Source organism: Anabrus simplex, chromosome 3 (genome assembly GCF_040414725.1).
Source record: "Anabrus simplex isolate iqAnaSimp1 chromosome 3, ASM4041472v1, whole genome shotgun sequence".
NCBI lineage: Eukaryota > Metazoa > Arthropoda > Insecta > Orthoptera > Tettigoniidae > Anabrus > Anabrus simplex.
In genome coordinates, this window is record NC_090267.1 from 242,883,928 (window position 1) to 242,904,774 (window position 20,847).

Genomic DNA, 20,847 nt, shown 5'->3' on the forward strand with positions numbered 1-20,847 from the left:
GTGACATCGTGGTCAGGGTCAACAGCAAGGATAGAATAGTGCTAATGGGCGATTTCAATGCGAGAGTTGGGAATAGAACTGAAGGATACGAAAGGGTGATTGGTAAATGTGGGGAAGATATGGAAGCTAATGGGAATGGGAAGCGTTTGCTGGACTTCTGTGCTAGTATGGGTTTAGCTGTTACGAATACATTCTTCAAGCATAAGGGTATTCACCGCTACACATGGGAGGCTAGGGTTACCAGATCCATAATAGACTATATCTCAACAGACTTTGAATTCAGGAAATCTTTTAGGAATGCACGAGTTTTTCAGGGATTTTTCGATGATACAGACCATTATCTGATCCGTAGTGAACTAAGTATCTCTAGGCCTAGGGTAGAGAAAGTGAAATCTGTCTGCAAACGAATAAAGGTAGAAAATCTCCAGGACGAGGAAATTAGACAGAAGTACATGGATATGATTAGTGAGAAGTTTCGAACAGTAGACAGTAAGCAGGTTCAGGATATAGAAAGTGAATGGGTGGCATACAGGGATGCTGTAGTAGAAACAGCAAGGGAATGCCTAGGAACAACTGTGTGTAAAGATGGGAAAAGGCGAACATCTTGGTGGAATGATGAAGTGAGAGCAGCCTGTAAACGTAAAAAGAAGGCTTATCAGAAATGGCTCCAAACAAGGGCCGAGGCAGACAGGGATTTGTACGTAGATGAAAGAAACAGAGTGAAACAAATAGTTGTTGAATCCAAAAAGAAGTCATGGGAAGATTTCGGTAATAACCTGGAAAGGCTAGGTCAAGCAGCAGGGAAACCTTTCTGGACAGTAATAAAGAATCTTAGGAAGGGAGGGAAAAAGGAAATGAACAGTGTTTTGAGTAATTCAGGTGAACTCATAACAGATCCCAGGGAATCACTGGAGAGGTGGAGGGAATATTTTGAACATCTTCTCAATGTAAAAGGAAATCATCATGGTGGTGTTGCAAACAGTCAAGCTCATGGGGAGGAGGAACATGATGTTGGTGAAATTATGCTTGAGGAAGTGGAAAGGATAGTAAATAAACTCCATTGTCATAAGGCAGCAGGAATAGATGAAATTAGACCTGAAATGGTGAAGTATAGTGGGAAGGCAGGGATGAAATGGCTTCATAGAGTAGTAAAATTAGCGTGGAGTGTTGGTAAGGTACCTTCAGATTGGACAAAAGCAGTAATTGCACCTATCTATAAGCAAGGGAACAGGAAGGATTGCAACAACTATCGAGGTATCTCATTGATTAGTATACCCGGCAAAGTATTCACAGGCATCTTGGAAGGGAGGGTGAGATCAGTCGTTGAGAGGAAGTTGGATGAAAACCAGTGTGGTTTCAGACCACAGAGAGGCTGTCAGGATCAGATTTTCAGTATGCGCCAGGTAATTGAAAAATGCTACGAGAGGAATAGGCAGTTGTGTTTATGTTTCGTAGATCTAGAGAAAGCATATGACAGGGTACCGAGGGAAAAGATGTTCGCTATACTGGGGGACTATGGAATTAAAGGTAGATTATTAAAATCAATCAAAGGCATTTATGTTGACAATTGGGCTTCAGTGAGAATTGATGGTAGAATGAGTTCTTGGTTCAGGGTACTTACAGGAGTTAGACAAGGCTGTAATCTTTCACCTTTGCTGTTTGTAGTTTACATGGATCATATGCTGAAAGGTATAAAATGGCAGGGAGGGATTCAGTTAGGTGGAAATGTAGTAAGCAGCCTGGCCTATGCTGACGACTTGGTCTTAATGGCAGACTGTGCCGAAAGCCTGCAGTCTAACATCTTGGAACTTGAAAATAGGTGCAATGAGTATGGTATGAAAATTAGCCTCTCGAAGACTAAATTGATGTCAGTAAGTAAGAAATCCAACAGAATTGAATGTCAGATTGGGGATACAAAGCTAGAACAGGTCGATAATTTCAAGTATTTAGGTTGTGTGTTTTCCCAGGATGGTAATATAGTAAGTGAGATTGAATCAAGGTGTAGTAAAGCTAATGCAGTGGGCTCGCAGTTGCGATCAGCAGTATTCTGTAAGAAGGAAGTCAGCTCCCAGACGAAACTATCTTTACATCGGTCTGTTTTCAGACCAACTTTGCTTTATGGGAGCGAAAGCTGGGTGGACTCAGGATATCTTATTCATAAGTTAGAAGTAACAGACATGAAAGTAGCAAGAATGATTGCTGGTACAAACAGGTGGGAACAATGGCAGAAGGGAACTCGGAATGAGGAGATAAAGGCTAATTTAGGAATGAACTCGATGGATGAAGCTGTACGCATAAACCGGCTTCGGTGGTGGGGTCATGTGAGGCGAATGGAGGAGGATAGGTTACCTAGGAGAATAATGGACTCTGTTATGGAGGGTAAGAGAAGTAGAGGGAGACCAAGACGACGATGGTTAGACTCTGTTTCTAACGATTTAAAGATAAGAGGTATAGAACTAAATGAGGCCACAACACTAGTTGCAAATCGAGGATTGTGGCGACGTTTAGTAAATTCTCAGAGGCTTGCAGACTGAACGCTGAAAGGCATAACAGTCTGTAATGATAATGTATGTATGTATGTATTTTAGCTTATCTAAAGTTTCAACACTGTCAGTGGTATCCACGAACTAACATAACCTGGCATTCTCAACAAACAGGTAGGCCAATGATGAATTTTCGATTATAGCTTATATCCTGTACGGTTCATGACTGAATGACTTTTTAATAAAGAATTAATGAATACTGCCTTACTTTATTTTGTGAAATATACGATGTGTACGCTATAATTTTTTTCTTATTCTCTACTAGCAAATGTACCAATGCTTCGCTACGGTACATTGTATACGGATTTCGAAGTTAAATACTGTACATGCAGTGAATAAGATTGTTTTAAAATTGCATGTCTCTTAACGTCATCCGAGAAACAGCATGGGCAGGTCCTCATACGCTGTTTCCAATGCTAACAAGGGGGCATTCCCTACTCGTCACCACCGATTACGCTCAAATTTATAGAACATGCAGGGCTTGGCTCAAAATGAAAAGTACCCAGAGTGGGAACTCCAGATGGCCAAGCGTGTAGAAAATAAATAAAGAAATAAAAATGTTGACGCGGCTCTCGCACCGTATAAGCCACTTACGTTAGCTCGCGCGATGGGCTAGTAGTATGATGGTGGTGGGTTCGACTCCCCGTGTGGAGAATTTTCCTCAATGTTTATATTAATTTATTTTAATTTAGTTTATTTATTTATTTATATGCAAAATGCATATAGGATGCCATTTTTAATGAGCGCAAAATTGTAGAAAATTGGAAGTTGCGAACTTTCCCGACGTGTTCAAACTGAAATTCTTCTTCTCCTTTATTGGCTATCTCCCCTCCTTGGGGAATGTGCCATAAACGTCAATAGTCATTTCCACCTGACAAATGAAGGTTGCTCCTGGTGGCTGTGCACGAACAATAGATTCTTGGCGCAGGTAGAAAAAAGTCTGACAATGAAATCCCAATTTTTTACCTTTTCAATGCTTTTTGCATATAAATAAACAAATAAGGTGAATTATTCACCTCTTTGCTTAATTGGAAAATGAATAATATAAAAGTTGACAGAAAAACCAGTCTTCACACGGGGAGTCGAACCCATTACCATCGAATTACCAGTCCGAGCTCTTACCGCTACGCTAACAACTGCTCGGCGTGCGTATTAACGTAAGTGGGTTATACGGTGCGAGAGCCGCGTCAACCTTTTTATTTTTATTTTCTATACGCTTGGCCATCTGGAGTTCCCCTTGCGGGTACTTTCATTTCTAGCCAAGCCCTGCATGTTCTATAAATTTGAGTGAAATCGGTAGTGACGAGTAGGAAATGTCCCCTTGTAAGTGTGAGTTGCGGAGTTGTGATGATAATGGCAGGGTCACTTGCCTACTGCCATTCACAATCCAGTTGGGAAGTTTACATAATAATGGCAGGCTCCATTGCCTACTACGCGGTCACAATCGATTTCGGAAGTTTTCGTTACAATGGGAGGCCCTCCTTCCTACTTCCAGACAGATTACAGTTGAGGAGCTTGTATTATAATGGCAGGAAACTTCCCTACTGCCAGTCAAAATTGAGTTGTGCTATTATCATAATGACAGGCCCCTTTTCCTACTGCCAGCCAGCTTACTGCCAGTCACACCCAGTTGGTGAGTTTTTATTAAAATAGTAGTCCACTATGCCTAATGCCAGTCACATTTTAGATTGGTACATTTGTTTATAATGGCGGGCACCCTTGCCTACAGCCAAACACAATCGGGTAGGGGAGTTTTGAACAAAATTGCATGCTCCCTTGCCTACTGCAAGTCAAATCGAGAAGGAAATTATTCATTACAATGGTAGGCCATCCTTACTAATGCCAGTTACACAGGCGTTGGAGAAGGATCCCATTCCTACTGCCACTCAAAATCGATGTGGAGAGCACTGAGTACAATACCAGATACACCCTTAATCGATCGCTGCAAATCGACATCAATGAATTTGTATAGATCGACATACGAAAGTATATGCAGGTTTACAATATTGCAGATCTTAATTTACAGATTAACTGCTGCTAAACGGTACGTCATATCAACAAACGGATTGTACCATAAGACGCCGTATTTAGCGGTCTAAATGGCTGGCCATATGATATTTTCTTGTATCTCATCTATTCAGGGGTCAGACTGAGTTAGAAATGTTGAATAGGGTGAGATTTGGATAAGATATTCTCACAGTGCAATACTTTTCGGAAAATTATGTGACAGCTACAAACATAGCATTTGGCTCACATATGGCTACTGGGTGGGACAACGTTCGTGTAGAATTTGATGATTCTATCTTTCTTATAAGTGATTCAAAGTATGAATTACGTGTGTAAAATTTGCAAAACTTAACTACAATCGAGAAATAGAGATAAATCTAACGTACAAGGGATAGAGATACGACAAAAAGTCATAGGACCAAAGTTGTAGATCACTCCAAATTGAACGGAGATTGTGCCATCCGTTTTGTGATAGGACTTACTGTTTGGTCACAGAATACCTCGAAACAAAGGTCTGCACCGTCATTAAAATGTCCTCGATATTCCGATATTCTTCGGGGGGAAAAAGTGAGTAATTTAAAGATCTTGTCGGTTACAGGTTGAAACATATAATTTTGCCAAATTTCAATTTACTAGGTCGTCTGGCAGATTGTGCCGCAATCTTGATTTTGGAGAGGGGGGTAAAAATTAAGACTTTCAGGAAACTAAAGCTGAAAAGTATACAGATGGTCACTATTACCCCTTAAACGGATAGCTGTACGAAAATTTCGCAAAAATAGTCAGTGTACAGGCACACGGCCGTTACTATTTTATTTATATAGATAGATAAGTAATCTTCTCCAAGTACAACACCTTCCGGGCTATGTCCGCTGCACTTAGCCTGCAAAACCGACCGTTCATGATATCTCCCTAATTAATCCTCCTGTCAAAAAACTGCATATGACAAAAAAGTTTTAGAAATGGATTTACATCAAGCTTGGTCGATTTTCAGCAGGTTGGTCTTATATATATTGTTTTTTTTTTATAATTTGCTTTACATCGCACCGACACAGATAGGTTTTATGGCGACGAAGGTTTAGGAAAGGCCTAGGAGTGGACGGCCCTGGCCTTAATCAAGGTGTGAAAATGGGAAGCCACGGAAAACCATCTTCAGGGCTGCCGACAGTGGGGCTCGAACCCATTATCTCCTGGATGCAAGCTAACAGCTTCGCGACCCTAACCGCACGGCCAACTCGCCCCGTTGTAAACGTATATTGTGAGAGAGTAAAATCACTGTTTCGGTTCCCTATAAAATCCCAGTCCATTCCGGAAATTTTAAATAGTATTGACCTTAAAACCTATCTTTGGACAGGTTGATGCTAAATATAAAGGTTGGTTGAAATATCTTCAGTAGTTTTCATGTTAAAAGAAATTCGCTTTACACGCACCCGCTTGGAGTTCAGTCCGTTGGGACTTGTGCTGAAGAAACCGTCCGTTAATGATATCTCCCTTATTAATCCTCCTATCTAAATGATTCACATGAGAAAAAAGTTTTAGAAATAGATTTCCATTCAGGATGTTAGGATTTTCATTAATTTTGGATGTGCATATTTTGTTGGAATGCTAAATCATGGTTTAGGTTTCGGATAAACCCCCAGTAAATTTAGGTATTCATAAATAATATTGACCCTAAATCCTACCCAAGGACAGGTGGATTCTAAATATCAAGGTTGGTATAAATATATTCAGTAGTTTCCAAGTTATAAGAGCTCAGACAAACAAACAGAAAAACAGACACCAAAGCTTAAAAAAATGTGTGGATGGTCATTATTACACCTGAAACGGATAACTGTTCGGAAATTTCGACAAAATGGTCATTGTACAGGCACACGGTCGTTACGATTTTATTTATATAGATTATGTTAAAGCTTTCTGCCACAAATTGAATAACAATTATTTCTCTTGGAAAGTCATATTAGGCTTCCTTCTTCGTTCTTGTCAATAGCGGACATAATTTATGATAAAGTATTTTCACCGAGCTCGGTAGCTGCAGTCGCTTAATTGCGGCCAATTTCCAGTGTTCGGGAGATAGTGAGTTCGAACCCCCACTGTCGGCAGCCCTAAAGGTGGTTTTTCCATGGTTTCCCATTTTCACACCAGGCAAATGCTGCCTGTGTACCTAATTAAGGCCACGGACGCTTCCTTCCCACTCCTAGCTCCTTCCTGCCCCATCGTCGCCATAAGACCTGTCTGTGTCGGTGCGACATAATGCAACTTGCAAAAATAATAATAATAATAATAATTTGCAAACCCTGAATGGATTCAAGAACTTGTTTACATTTAGATAGTAATTAGTTTTCCATCCGACAGAACGAAAAATTTAAGGTTCAGATTCAGATTGAAACGGAAACTTAGTTTTTGTAACCCGAGATAATAACATTATCCGAGTTTTGGAAATCTAAGATAACACCAAAAGTAACTGACGTTGGTGAATATGGCTCATAATAGTTTCTCCAAGTGCTTCAATTACCATACATTTTACACTAAATCGAGCGATTTGGCTGAGCGGTTCGATTCACTTAGCTGTCTGTTGGCATTCAGGAGATGGTAGGTTCGATCCCCGTAACCAAAACCATGGTCACTCCCTTCCCAGTCCTACCCCGTCGTCGTCGTCGTCGTCGTCGTCGTAAGACTTGTTCGAGTCGGTCTGATGTAAAACCAATAGCATTTCAAATGCAATACTTTGCACAGTACAATATTGCTTCTATTTCAGATAAATACTTCAAGAAAACTCAAATTAATTTTCTTCTCTTTACAGAAATCTTCAAGAATACGGATTGCTGTGACCGATGTCTTATCATTTACATAAGGATCAGTAACGTAGCACTATGGAACAGTCCAAAAACAAATCGAACCCCAATCCCAAGGCTACGGCAGGCCCAGTGTCACTCCTCTTCCTATGGTAAGTTTTGTGTCTGGATATTTTACAATTCGAATTATTCAGTGTTGAAGTAGACAGTGTAATGGTGACGTGGGCACCCTAAATATTCCACACAGTAGCTTGGCCTTGACTGGCGAACTTCCCCACTTCCCACTTGTCCCTTCATATCAGAAGAGAGTTGCTTATCCACAGAAATCAAATTGTAGGGCGACTAATCTCTGTACATTTCTATCTCTTACAATTTCTTCATAAAATGTTTGACGGAAAGAGCTTTCTCCTTTCAGATGAGAACTTTATATTAATTTTCGCCACTTCTTGAGCTAAGGAATGTTGCGATAAAGAACGTTGTTTTTCGTGTAAGAGTGTAAGCAGCCAGTTCACCCAATTGTACATGATTCATGTGGACAAGGGAAATAGTGAAAATGAAATTAACATCACTCCTATTGTATTCGCACTTCTTCCTGACAAGAAAAAGGAAACATGTACAGTACAGAGTGTTCTTGAAAAAGGTTCCAATATTTACAGAGGAGACAGCACGCAACAAACGAAGGAAAAAAGGTTCTATAAACATTGGTCGTAAACCTATTAGCTCGAAAACATTGTGCAAGCTGTTCCGAATGGAAAACTCAGAAATTTACAGCAGACTTTGAGACTGGCGCCATTTCTGCTCTCAAGCTGAGATTCACGGATGTATTTTCCCCTCTGACGCAGTGTCTGTGGAGGACGTTTCTGGAATAGGAATGACGACTCCTTTTTTTTTTTTTATAGGGGCTTTACGTCGCACCGACACAGATAGGTCTTATGGCGACGATGGGATAGGAAAGGCCTAGGAGTTGGAAGGAAGCGGCCGTGGCCTTAATTAAGGTACAGCCCCAGCATTTGCCTGGTGTGAAAATGGGAAACCACGGAAAACCATATTCAGGGCTGCCGATAGTGGGATTCGAACCTACTATCTCCCGGATGCAAGCTCACAGCCGCGCGCCTCTACGCGCACGGCCAACTCGCCCGGTGTGACGACTCCTTACAAGAAAAAGTGAAAAATCAGACGAAATGCAATAAAATGCGCTGCACTTGCTTTTCTGAAGCCTGAAGTGTATACAGTGGATGGATTCGTATTCACAAGTCAAGCTCTGCCAGATGTGAGGTTAACAGAATTCTTCGACTATTTCGTGGAGCAATGGCTGCAGAAAGAGTCTGCCCCGCTGGAGATTTGGAACTGTTTTAAAGTTAGACACAGAACAGGGTGTAATCACAAATTCAATAGTAAAATTGAAAGGCTTCACCCAAGAACAGAAGATCTTATCACCTATCTAAAACTGGAAGCAGAGAATTCAGATCATACAGTTATGCGGATGGAATTAAATTTGGAAGGAACTAAAATAAAAAGAAATGACTGTAAACTGGATGAAAGAATGTCTCGAAGCATGAGGAATTACAGTAAGAATGACAACTTGGAAAGGCTTTGGGACGTAATGCCATTTGTCCTCAGAATGGAGTAAGCGTAAAAGTCGTTCGTTCAAAAAACGTATGTTGTAAATAAGAGTGTGTCATTAGCAATAAGTATTTTAAAAGATGACGAATCTTAAAGATCAGAAATAATTATAGGTAAGCCTAAATTAGTATGTAAATAATTAGTGGTAAAAATCACAAACTTCTTAAAAAGTGTCAACAAGGCGAAAAAAGCTAATTATGCGACTATGTCTTAATTATTTTAGAGGCCGAGTACGGTTAACCGTACGGATTCATGGCGTCCATGGGTCTTCCGACCCCATGCCGTTAACTTCGTGTGCGGAGCCACACGGCAGCCCAACCTCGAGAATAAGCAGGGGGTTCTAAAGAAGAGGTCATGCAGTCCCGATTTACGCTTACAACGCACTTGCACTAGTAATAAGAGTGCAATGAAAACCTACAACCTGTATTCCAGTCATTGACCGGGTCAGGGATGGAATGAATTAAGCCCCATCTTGCGGCGAGGATATGAATTGTGCCGGCTACCGTGGCTTGTCTCACTGCTCTGGAGAAATGGTTAATGACTGACAGATGAAATGAAATAATGGAGAGTGTTGCTGGAATGAAGAATGACAGGGAAAACAGGAGTGCCCGGAGAAAAACCTGTCCCGCCTCCGCTTTTTCCAGCACAAATTTCGCATGGAGTGGCCGGGATTTGAACCACGGAACCCAGCGGTGAAAGGCCGACGCGCTGCCGCCTGAGCCACGGAGGCTTCAATAAGAGTACAATATAGATGCTTAATTTCACGAAGGCTTATCTGTAAGAAATATTGTCTGCAATCGAGGCACATCGAGACTATTAATGGGGTGTCCGCAGTAGAGACTGTCCGCAGTCGAGACGACACCTATAATTCCAATATACGACGCACACTCGTTCATTTACTCTTAGGTTGTGGTTACTGGCTGAGATTTAAATGATCGTGTACTACGTCGTTGAGACGATGCTGGTGGTGGCGATTATTGGAAATACAACTGGGTAACCTTCCTCTATAGTCCGCCTCTGTGGTGTAGTGGTTAGCGTGATTAGCTGCCACCCCCGGAGGCCCGGGTTCGATTCCCGGCTCTGCCACGAAATTTGAAAAGTGGTACGAGGGCTGGAACGGGGTCCACTCAGCCTCAGGAGGTCAACTGAGTACAGGTGGGTTCGATTCCTACCTCAGCCATCCTGGAAGTGGTTTTCCGTGGTTTCCCACTTCTCCTCCAGGCGAATGCCGGGATGGTACCTAACTTAAGGCCACGGCCGCTTCCTTGCCTATCCCTTCCAATCTTCCCATCCCTCCACAAGGCCCCTGTTCAGCATAGCGGGTGAGGCCACCTGGGCGAGGTACTGGTCATACTCCCCAGTTGTATCCCCCGACCAAGAGTCTGAAGCTCCAGGACACTGCCCTTGAGGCGGTAGAGGTGGGATCCCTCGCTAAGTCCGAGGGAAAAACCGAACCTGGAGGGTAAACAGATGATGATGATGATGATGACCGACATTTCGAAAAATGAAAATATCGGCAAAAGAAAAGGAAGGACCACGAGGAGAGTAAAATGAGACCCACTAAGCCTCAAATGCTTAGGGTCCGAAAAGAACGAGAGTAAAGGAGCTCAGATAGGAATGATAAGTCAGTGAAAGCAAGGTCAGACTCAGCTAACAGAACCGTGGTTGCCAACGCTCCCAAGTTGAGTGTCTGTGGTCCCCATTTTAGTTACCTCTTACGACAGGCAGAAGATACCATGGATGTTATTCTACCAACCACACCCACAGGGGTTACGTAGTCGAGAATGGAGCAAAGAGCTCGGTAGCTGCAGTCGCTTAAGTGCTGCCAGTATCCAGTATTCGGGAGATAGTGAGTTCGAGCCCCACTGTCGGCAGCCCTGAAGATGGTTTTCCGTGGTTTCCCATTTTCACACCAGGCAAATGCTGGGGCTGTACCTTAAATAAGGCCACGGCCGCCTCCTTCCCACCTATAGCCCTTTCCTGTCCCATCGTCGCCATAAGTCCTAACTGTGTCGGTGCGACGTAAAGCAACTTGCGAGAATGGAGCCGGAATAAACATGTGGTGGCGAAGAGAAAAACGAATTTGCATTCTCCCGTTTGCATAAATATTTTGAATTAGTTATACTAAAAGTAGAACCTCCGTGGCTCAGGCGGCAGCGCGTCGGCCTCTCACCGCTGGGTACTGTGGTTCAAATCCCGGTCACTCCATGTGAGATTTATGCTGGACAAAATGGAGGTGGGACAGATTTTCCTCCGAGTACTCCGATTTTCCCTATCATCTTTCATTCCAGCAACACTCTCCATTATCATTTCATAGCATCTATCAGTCTTTAATAAATCGCTTTGACAGTGGCGACCCCATTGTACTAATAGCCTATACAGGGTTATTCACCTAACATGTTACACGCAAATAACTTCTAAACCATTAAAGATATCAGCATTCTGTTTTCATATTCGTAAATGGTACGCAGGTTCTTGTAAAATAACGTGCTACTTAGTCTCATGGGGTGATTAAAAACCGAGATATTGATACTAACTCCATATTTTTAAATGTAACGGCACAAATTCATACAGCTGGCCTAAAAGATCCGGTATTTGCCTGGTGTTAAACACGGGACACCATGAAAATCAATGTCAGGTTGGGCGAGGCAGGACTCGAACTTACGCTCTCCGAATGCACGCTACTACAGTCGCGCTGGAGCTCTGCGGAGATTAATGCGTGTAAAATAAAACATAAATAATAGTGTTGCTGCCATCTCACTACGATCAGCTCTGAACATTTGCTTTTCTAGAAGGAGTTCTTCCAATGTTTTGTGCTATGTTTATTTCTCAACTCATAGAGTAGTATGAACTGTACACTAAAACCAGTGACAATTATAGCTTTCGTTATGTTCCTTTCCAGGTACAGTACTTATTCTATTCCTCTTAAACACATCAACCCTTTCTGTCCTGTCATGTGTTCGTCTGTCATTCACACTTTGCAAACCCGCCATATGTGTACGAGGTGCTTACATGCCTAGTATCCGTTCTGTGGCTGAACTCACTCCCAGGAAACTGCTTGCGCCTCAATATGCCCTTGCCCGACTTCACGCCGTCTAATGCGGCATGCAAAACAGCACTTGCTGTTCTTACTTATATCTCAAAAAGTAATTGTCCGATTTTGAAAATACTTACATATTTGAACTTGTACGCAGATGACCTTTTTAATTAGCTGTATGAATTTGTACCGTTCCATTTAAAAATATGGATTTAGTATCAATATCTCGGTTACTAATCACCCCACGAAACTAAATAGCACGTTATTTTACAAGGCCCTGGGTACCATTTACGAATATGAAAACAGAATGATGATACCTTTAATGGTTTAGAAGTTATTTGCATGTAACATGTTAGGTGAATAACCCTGTATATGATTCATTCATTTCATCCCTGACCCGGTCAAAGACTGGAAAACAGGTTGTAGGTTTTCGTTTTCATACTGAAAGTAATAAAAACATGAATGTGGCTCGCAAACTTTGCTTGAGAGTTTGTTTAGTCTCACGTAGTGATGATAGCCACTTTACGACTGTGTGCTAAAAAAAACACACACGTATGTATGCTAAAGAAACACAAAATGGAGTAGTGTATTTTTTGGCATCGTTACACTCTCCAGCGAAAAAGAAAATGTAAATTATTACCTAAAGACTCGCGTTCTGTGAAGTAATTGTAATTGAAATTTTACTGATTGTTTGTTGGAAACCTAATTAGTAACTGAGTGAATTTCTCTCAGGTAACTGTAATTGAGTCCGCCTCTGTGGTGTAGTGGTTAGCGTGATTAGCTGCCACCCCCGGAGGTCCGGGTTCGATTCCCGGCTCAGCCACGAAATTTGAAAAGTGGTACGAGGGCTCGAACGGGGTCCACTCAGCCTCCGGAGGTCAACTAAGTAGAGGTGGGTTCGATTCCCACCTCAGCCATCCTGGAAGTGGTTTTCCGTGGTTTCCCACTTCTACTCCAGGCAAATGCCGGGATGGTACCTAACTTAAGGCCACGGCCGCTTCCTTCCCTCTTCCTTGCCTGTCCCATCCAATCTCCCATCCCTCAACAAGGCCCCTGTTCAGCATAGCAGGTGAGGCCGCCTAGGCGAGGTAATGGTCCTTCTCCCCAGTTGTATCCCCGGCCCAAAGTCTGAAGCTCCAGGACACTGCCTTTGAGGCGGTAGAGGTGGGATCCCTCGCTGAGTCCGAGGGAATAACCGACCCTGGAGGGTAAACAGATTAAGAATGAGTGGTGATGAACTCTAATTGAGCCCAATTACTTATATTTTGTACTTTTCTAATAACTGAATAATGTATTTTAAACAAATTTAGAGTTTTCTAATGTACTACTGTTTTTCTGTATGCCGGCCCCGTGGTGTAGGGGTAGCGTGCCTGCCTCTTACCCGGAGACCCCGGGTTCGATTCCCGGACAGGTCAGGTATTTTACCTGGATCTAAGGGCTGGTTCGAGGTCCACTCAGCCTACGTGATTACAGTTATTGAGGAACTAGGTCTGTCTGGCGGTAAGATAGCGGCCCCGGTCTAGAAAGCCAAGAATAACGGCCGAGAGGATTCGTCGTGCTGACCATATGACACCTCGTAATCTGCAGGCTTTTGGGATGAGCAGCGGTCGCTTGGTAGGTCAATGCCCTTCAAGGGCTGTAGTGCCATAGGGTTAGTTTTTGGTTAGGTTACTGTTTTTCTGTAAAATCTACAGGTTTTTGTAAATCTCCCGTGTATTTTAAACAAGTTTTGTTGAGTGCAGTTATTTTCTTCTTACTCTTGAAATGACGGAGCAAATTAAAACGGGGGCCATGGCGTAAGTCCATGATGACTGTGTAATATCGTTCCGATCTGCCGAATCAAATGGGGTCGAGGAACAGGAGTTAACGGCAAGGGGCAATCGAAAACTATCGACATAGAACACAGTGTTGTAGTATTTTATAATGCATGAACGGAACACAAATGTGTAGCACAAACAGCTACCTACCTTCAAAATCGGCCCGCAAGGCCTCAATCTATCGGGGAGGAGTTAAATACCATCTTCGGTGTTATTTGCGTCATGTGTACCACCTGTTGCCGGAATGGCGTTCCGATGGCTGCCCCGTCAGAAAAGCTCATTGAACGAAAATGCTTCTTCAGTTTTGGAATGAGATAAAAGTCTCATGCACTGATATCTGGTGTACAGGGAGGGTGTTCTAAGACTTCGCACCACCATTGTTGTGCAAAGTCTCTGCAGTGTTGGACGCAGCGTTGCCATGGAGAAGTATGGCGTTGTTCAGCAGAGTTGGACGTTTCTGCTGAGCATTAACAGTCATAATTATTGAATATTATTGAAACATATTAGATCCCCTAAATATCTAGGAATCACCTTAGACAGAACGCTCTCCTTTAGACAAACACTTTCGCAACATCGAACCCAAAGTAAAAACTCACAACAATGTAATTCAAAAATTATGTCGTACAACTTGAGTTTCAAAGGCAACGTTACTTCGATGCACAGCTTTGGGGCGTGTGTTTTCGGCTGCTGAGTACTGTGCTTCTGTTTGATTGAATAGCCCTCAAACAAACCTCATACGCTGTTAAAGACCAAGATGCATCTCATCACCGGCACAATGAGGTCTACACCCACGTATTGTCTACGTATCCTCAGCCAGATCTTCGACGTAAAAACGCTATCCTCGGGGAGTTCAAGAAAGTAATTAATAATCCCCAATCACCAATACATGATGGCATCACTGACGTCCTTCTGAATAGTATACAGTCTCGAAATCCATCAATAAGAACTGCAATAGAATTTAAGAATACCAATTTCAACATAACTCAAGAATGGCAGGGAAGACAAGATATTAGGAATGAGTCGACTCTGCCACGCATTGATTCGTCACTGCCACTTGGATATGAGTTTACTCGGAAAACAGGAAATGTTTTTGACACTGAATGGATTTTTTTTTTTTTTTTTTTTTTTTTGTATTTTCGATATAGTGGAAGCCATCTGTTTTCAGTTTCGGCTCAGTTAATTTATAACTGTTAGGTTCTTCAATCTGCCGAAACTAACTTTGAGCAAATACATTTATAAACTATCTGAAAAGGAAAAAGATCTGTTAACAGAATTAAACCAGAATAATAAACAAATTTAAAACAGAATTTACAACCTGTAACAATAAAGTTCGGTGAATAGTCCTGTACTATCAACATAGGTGAACAATTCACGACAGTGACCTTACTGTCGTCGAAATAGTCCCCTCTCATAACTGTGCACTGCTGAGATCGGCGATATATATCCTGGAAACTTTGCAAGAAGGCTTCCTTTGGGATGGTGTTCAAAAGCCTCGGCACGTTTGGTTGGATGTCAGGAATATCGTCAAATCGTTTTCCTTTCAAAGCGAGTATGAGTCGTGGGAATAGGAAGAAGTCTGTAGGATTGAAATCTGGCGAGTATGGAGGATGTTCAAGTTGCACCGCCCCCTTTTTTTTTTTGCCATGAACTGTTTGACGATATTGGCTGTGTGTGGGCGAGTGTTGTCATGGACAAAAAGCCATGAACCTTGTTGTGCGTACTGGGGTCGTACCCTGCGTAGACGTTTCATGAAACGGGCCGAAATTTCAATGTACCGTGCAGCATATAACGTCGTTCCCTCAGGTAGAAAATCATTGTGGATAATGCCTTGACTATCGAAAAAGGTGATGGGCATCGTTTTTATGCGTGACTTTTCAGCTCTGACATTTTTCCGACGAGGGGATCCCGGAGAACGTCATTTTATGCTTTGCCGTTTCGTTGCAGGGTCGTATCTGAGACATCAGGTTTCATCCTCAGTGACAATACAGTTCAAGAAATTTGGTGTTGCATCCGCAGTTTCGACAAAATCCTGTGAAGACTCTAAACGTGCCTGCTTCTGATCGTCAGTCAAGTGATGTGGCACAAGACGAGAACACGTTTTTCTCTTCCCTAACTTCTGGGTAACGATTTGTCTCACGGATTCACGGTTAATCTGCAGTTCATCCGCTATTATGCGCACAGTAGTTAATCACCGACCGTTCGTGATTAATGTCCTCACCTTCTCAATGTTTTCATCACTGACGGTGGTCGCCGGTCTTCCGCACCGAGGGTTGTCAGAATCACTTTCCCTGCCTCCTCGAAAACGGGCGAACCACTCGTGCACACACTTCAAGGACACGTACCAGCATCGCATGCGTTTCTTTCGGTGTCTTTCCAAGCTTAAAACAAAACTGTACATTGCTCTTTTGGTCGTTCATGTTCCTGTTAGCCGTTCAGAACCAACGCACTAAACACGCCCTGTGTCAAACAGGTCTTACACGGCACACACAAGATGCTGAACTGAACAATGTTGGGAGCAGGTAGTCAAAACCTGCTGTTACGCAGGTGCAACGTTGTGTGTCTCCAGTGTTGCCGGATCGACCGTTCTGACTTCATTCAGCGAAACTTTATTGTCACAGGTTGTAAAAAATGTATTTTCTAAATTTTATTTGTTCATAGTTTCGGCAGAATTTCATTAAGTTGTTTATTTTTGAAGTATAATTCTGTTACTATATGTTTTATTTTTTCAGGCAGTGAATACATTAATTTATTCAAAATTAGGTTTGGCAGACTGAAGAACATAACAGTTATAAAAGTAATTCTATGCTCAACGATGCCGAAATATAAATATTACCGTATATGCCAGAAAACTGAACCTTAATGTTGCTCATTACGTTCAAATTTAATTATGATACAGGTTCTCCACCAATCAGAGTTCATATTTTCATTATTATAGAGGTTCTCCACCAATCAGATTCAGATTTTAATATAATAAAACTGTTTGGCCAATTAGGTAAGGATAGCATCGCACCTGCGCTCAACGCACTAGCTTCGTACTTGTTACCAAAATCAAACATGTCGGACACACATATTAGCATCAATGCACCTTTCACTTCCAATATTCCACAACCAGAAGGCACATTCCCGCAAATTCAGTTCACCAACTGTACAATAAACAATTTGTATTTGAAATAAAGCTAGGTTATGATAACCTTCTATCAAAGCTTTGAAAACATATGACATTGTAGAGGTCTCTGATCCACTCACGGAAAATCGATAACCCAGCGCATGCGTTCTGTGCTCTGTTCAGCAAACTCAACTGTCAAGCGACATCTCGACAGAAATTTTATTATTTAAAAAAATAGAGTTATAATTCTTGTTTCTCCTTTTTTCAGGTATAATCTGTTATTATGCGTTTTCTTTTTCGGGAATTTTCTAAATTTAATTTATTTAGTTAGTTTATTTAATTAGTTTCGACAGGCTGAAGAACCTAACAATTGTAAGCTGAAATTAAACGTCATACGATGCGAGTGGATGGGCCTCATAAGCTCAATCAAGACTGCTTACTGGGAAATTGTGAAGAATCGAAATACCTGCAAAACATTTACTGTATTTCATTTTAGTACATGCATACATACTGTACCGGGAAATGATTGCGGAGTTTGAGCATGGAAAGGGTCTCACGTAGTGTTCAGTGAATTTTGGAGCAGGTACAGAGACGGATAGTATCGCAGGGCGAATAATAGATGGTAATTCTTTTTTGTAAAATTTATTAACAATATCCACAGATATATCACCCTGCAATCTGAATGGAAAACTCAAATTTGTAATTAATATCTGCCAAAAGTGAAAAATAAAAGATTTATGTTACGATATTCTTGACGTCTGTTTGCTTGAGAATATCAAAAATAATTATTACTCTTCCATAGAACATAAACAAACTACAGTCTTTCTAAATATAAATGTAAACACAAAAATAGCACCTTGGATATAATCAGTTCATCATTGATGGTGCTGACCTACAGTCTTTCTAATTTTTAACCGCAAAAATGAACACACACTTGTCATGGAAAGTTTGATAAATTGAATAAAATATTTGATTTCTTGCTGCATTGAATTGAAACATGGAATTAATAAGGCACTTGAAATTCCTAAAGTTTCTCTAGGTAATGTTAATTCAGTTAATTAATAACTTTGAAAAGGAATTTATAGCAAAATATGAACTTCTTTTAAATGGTGATAAATTGTGAATTGATATCCACACGAAGCACTTGTAAGAGTACTGTACTGAACTAAGTGCTTTGTAAAAAGTCAGTCAGTTGTGATTACTCACTCAGAATACGTGAATATCTGCTTACAAATGTTGGAGTTGGTGACTTGGTGTCTGGAACATTCCGCGGAGTGCGGGTGAAGGCTCGAACTCAGCACCGGCGATGTTCAGTGAAGATACCACGTCTATCTCCCTCGTCGACGTCCCTCGATGGGTACCGTAACTGAAGAAACCATGTAAATCCCTCTTTGGAAGCGACGTTTGATGTAGCAGGATCTCGTAGCACTTTCGCCAAGATTTCCGTTGTTCTTGGAGGTAATATCGGAACACGGAAAGTTCAATTGGCACTGTTGAATTCACAAATATCACGGATATTAATACGACACACCGTCGTAATACACAGTTCTATTCTTACACTGATTTTTATGGTGTTGAATTAACATTCACAATCCATGCTGCAGAAAACACAGTTCTCATATACACAGTTCGTGGGTTTGGGAATTAACACAGTTCATAATCGTCACTATTCATGTCTGAGATTCGATTGTAAAGTAATGAACACAGTCCATAAGCACTTGAAAATGTGATTTGTAACAGTCTCTATCACAGACTCTAAAGAAATATTATTCACAGATTAAGGAGATTTTAATGTTGTATTTACACCACACTAGTCTGTACTACTTAATAGTATTGTAAAAAGTCCTTAATGTTCACTGGGTTTCTCACAGTGGTGATCGAAAGATCCAGAAAGTGCACAGGGAAAATAGTTAAGTCTTGCCCTGTTATGGGACGAATGTCGAGTAAATACAGTCTCATACAGTTCACTGATATATTATCGTAAGAGAAATATGTCTTAGACTGATTGAAGTGGTCTTAAATTATGATTTCAGTTTACCACACGCAATTATTTAGGATATTATCACAGTTCAGAATTATGTGGAATTAATAAAGTTCATGATGTCGTAGACTAGTCAGTAAAATATTGGACACTTCAATTCTCACTTCAAATTATAGCTTCACTTTTTAATAAATTTACAAGTATTATAGTACGATAATTCACCTTGAGAAACGTCAGAATCTTACCGCGGCGTGGCGGAAACTTTACGTACGGTACGACGTTCTTTCACTATTTCAACAGCGTTCGAGTGCGGCCACGATTATGTCCTCGCGAATCGCGACGGAGCATACTTTCTGCACACACTGTGCACACAGGACTCTGTACACGGGACTGGTTATGGCCTTGGCCCAGTGGCCTATTTATACAGGTCTGGCGAGCAGCGCTCGAAATCAGGTGATGAAGGGGCGAAGATTCCTCCCAAACTTTAAATTATCATATTTCGAGAACCACTGGATGGATTGACTTCAAATTTGCAGTCTTTTACTTCCAGAACATTAGCTACAATTCGGCGTTGGTCTCGTGTTAAGTGGTTCAGTCGTTAAAAAGTTCATAAAAATAATCGCGAAACTTCAGTAGGGGAAGTAAACTTGCAGGCGACGGTGACGTCACTTGACCTTGCTTGACTTGCGTTCTCCCTCGTGGAGTGCAGTAGGTACGAGAACATTCTCTCACACAGCTGTTCATGCATCGGAATTGAATTGTATGCTAGAAAATAAAATTTATCATTTATATGTGCCAGGGTCTATGCCTTCCTGGTACAATGCATACATACATACATACATACATACATACATACATACATACATACATATTCATTATAAACTGTTATGCCTTTCAGTGTTCAGTCTGTAAGCCTCTGTGAATTTACTAAACGCCGCCACAAACCTCTATTTGTAATTAGTTCCGTGACCTCGTTTAGCTCTGGGCTCTGTTTGGTAAACTTAACCTCTTATCTTTTAAATCGTTAGAAAATGAATCTAACGATCATCGTCTTCGTCTCCCTCCACTCCTCTTACCTTCCATAACAGTCCATTATACTCCTGGGTAACCTATTCTCCTCCATTTGCCTCACTTGACCTAAGCCGGTTTATGCGTACAGTTTCATCTATCGAGTTAATTCCTAACTTAGCCTTTATCTCACCATTCCGAGTACCAACCTGCCACTGTTCCCACCTATTCGTACTAGCAATCATTCTCGCTACTTGCATGTCTGTTACTTCTAACGTGTGAATAAGATATCCTGAGTCCACCTAGCTGTCACTCCCAAACTGCAATGATGATCTGAAAACGGAGCTAACTTCCTTCTTATAGAGTACTGTTGATCGCAACTACGAGCTCGCTGCATTAGCTTTACTGCACCTTGATTCAATCTCACAGTACTACCACCATCCTGAAAGAATTCAACTTTAATTGTTCAATTTAGATTATGTTTTAACGAAAACAATGAGGTAAATTTGTGTGTCTGTGCTTCTTTTTTATTTGTAATTTAAATTATAAATTTCAGTTTTTTAAGAATATGCACAAATTTTTATAATAATGTGCTTGTACTTTCAACCAACTATATTTCTCTATATTGTCATGTTTTTTATTGATTTATTATTTCCTATATCTTAATATAAGACATTTTAAAAAATAAAGTAGGTACGCTGTTGAGACACCACTGCAAACCTCCTTCGAAGCACAATGCTGTGATAGTGCACTGGAGGAAATGTCTAGAGAGGTGTGGTGTTCCAGCTGATGAGCCTGTTGCCTCCCTGATTACTTTTTAAGACTGAGTCCTTGTTGACAACATATTCTCAGTCGGTAAAATGAAATTATAGTTCCCTTCTGGGAATATAACTTTTCATTGTTAAAAGCCAACGCAATAATATATCTTTTTCTTAA

General features: G+C 41.2%; 1 protein-coding gene across 2 annotated transcripts in view; it reads left to right on the forward strand.

Annotated features, from left to right (window-relative positions):
* LOC136866194 (ATP-binding cassette sub-family C member 4) overlaps positions 1–20,847 on the forward strand; it is a 371,709-nt gene that overhangs the window by 80,549 nt on the left and 270,313 nt on the right. For both annotated transcript variants that reach the window (XM_067142938.2, XM_067142939.2), the window contains exon 2: positions 7,348–7,491. In XM_067142938.2, coding sequence (XP_066999039.2) covers positions 7,418–7,491 — 74 coding nt within the window. In that variant the 5' untranslated portion in view covers positions 7,348–7,417. The remainder of the gene's footprint in view (positions 1–7,347; positions 7,492–20,847) is intronic.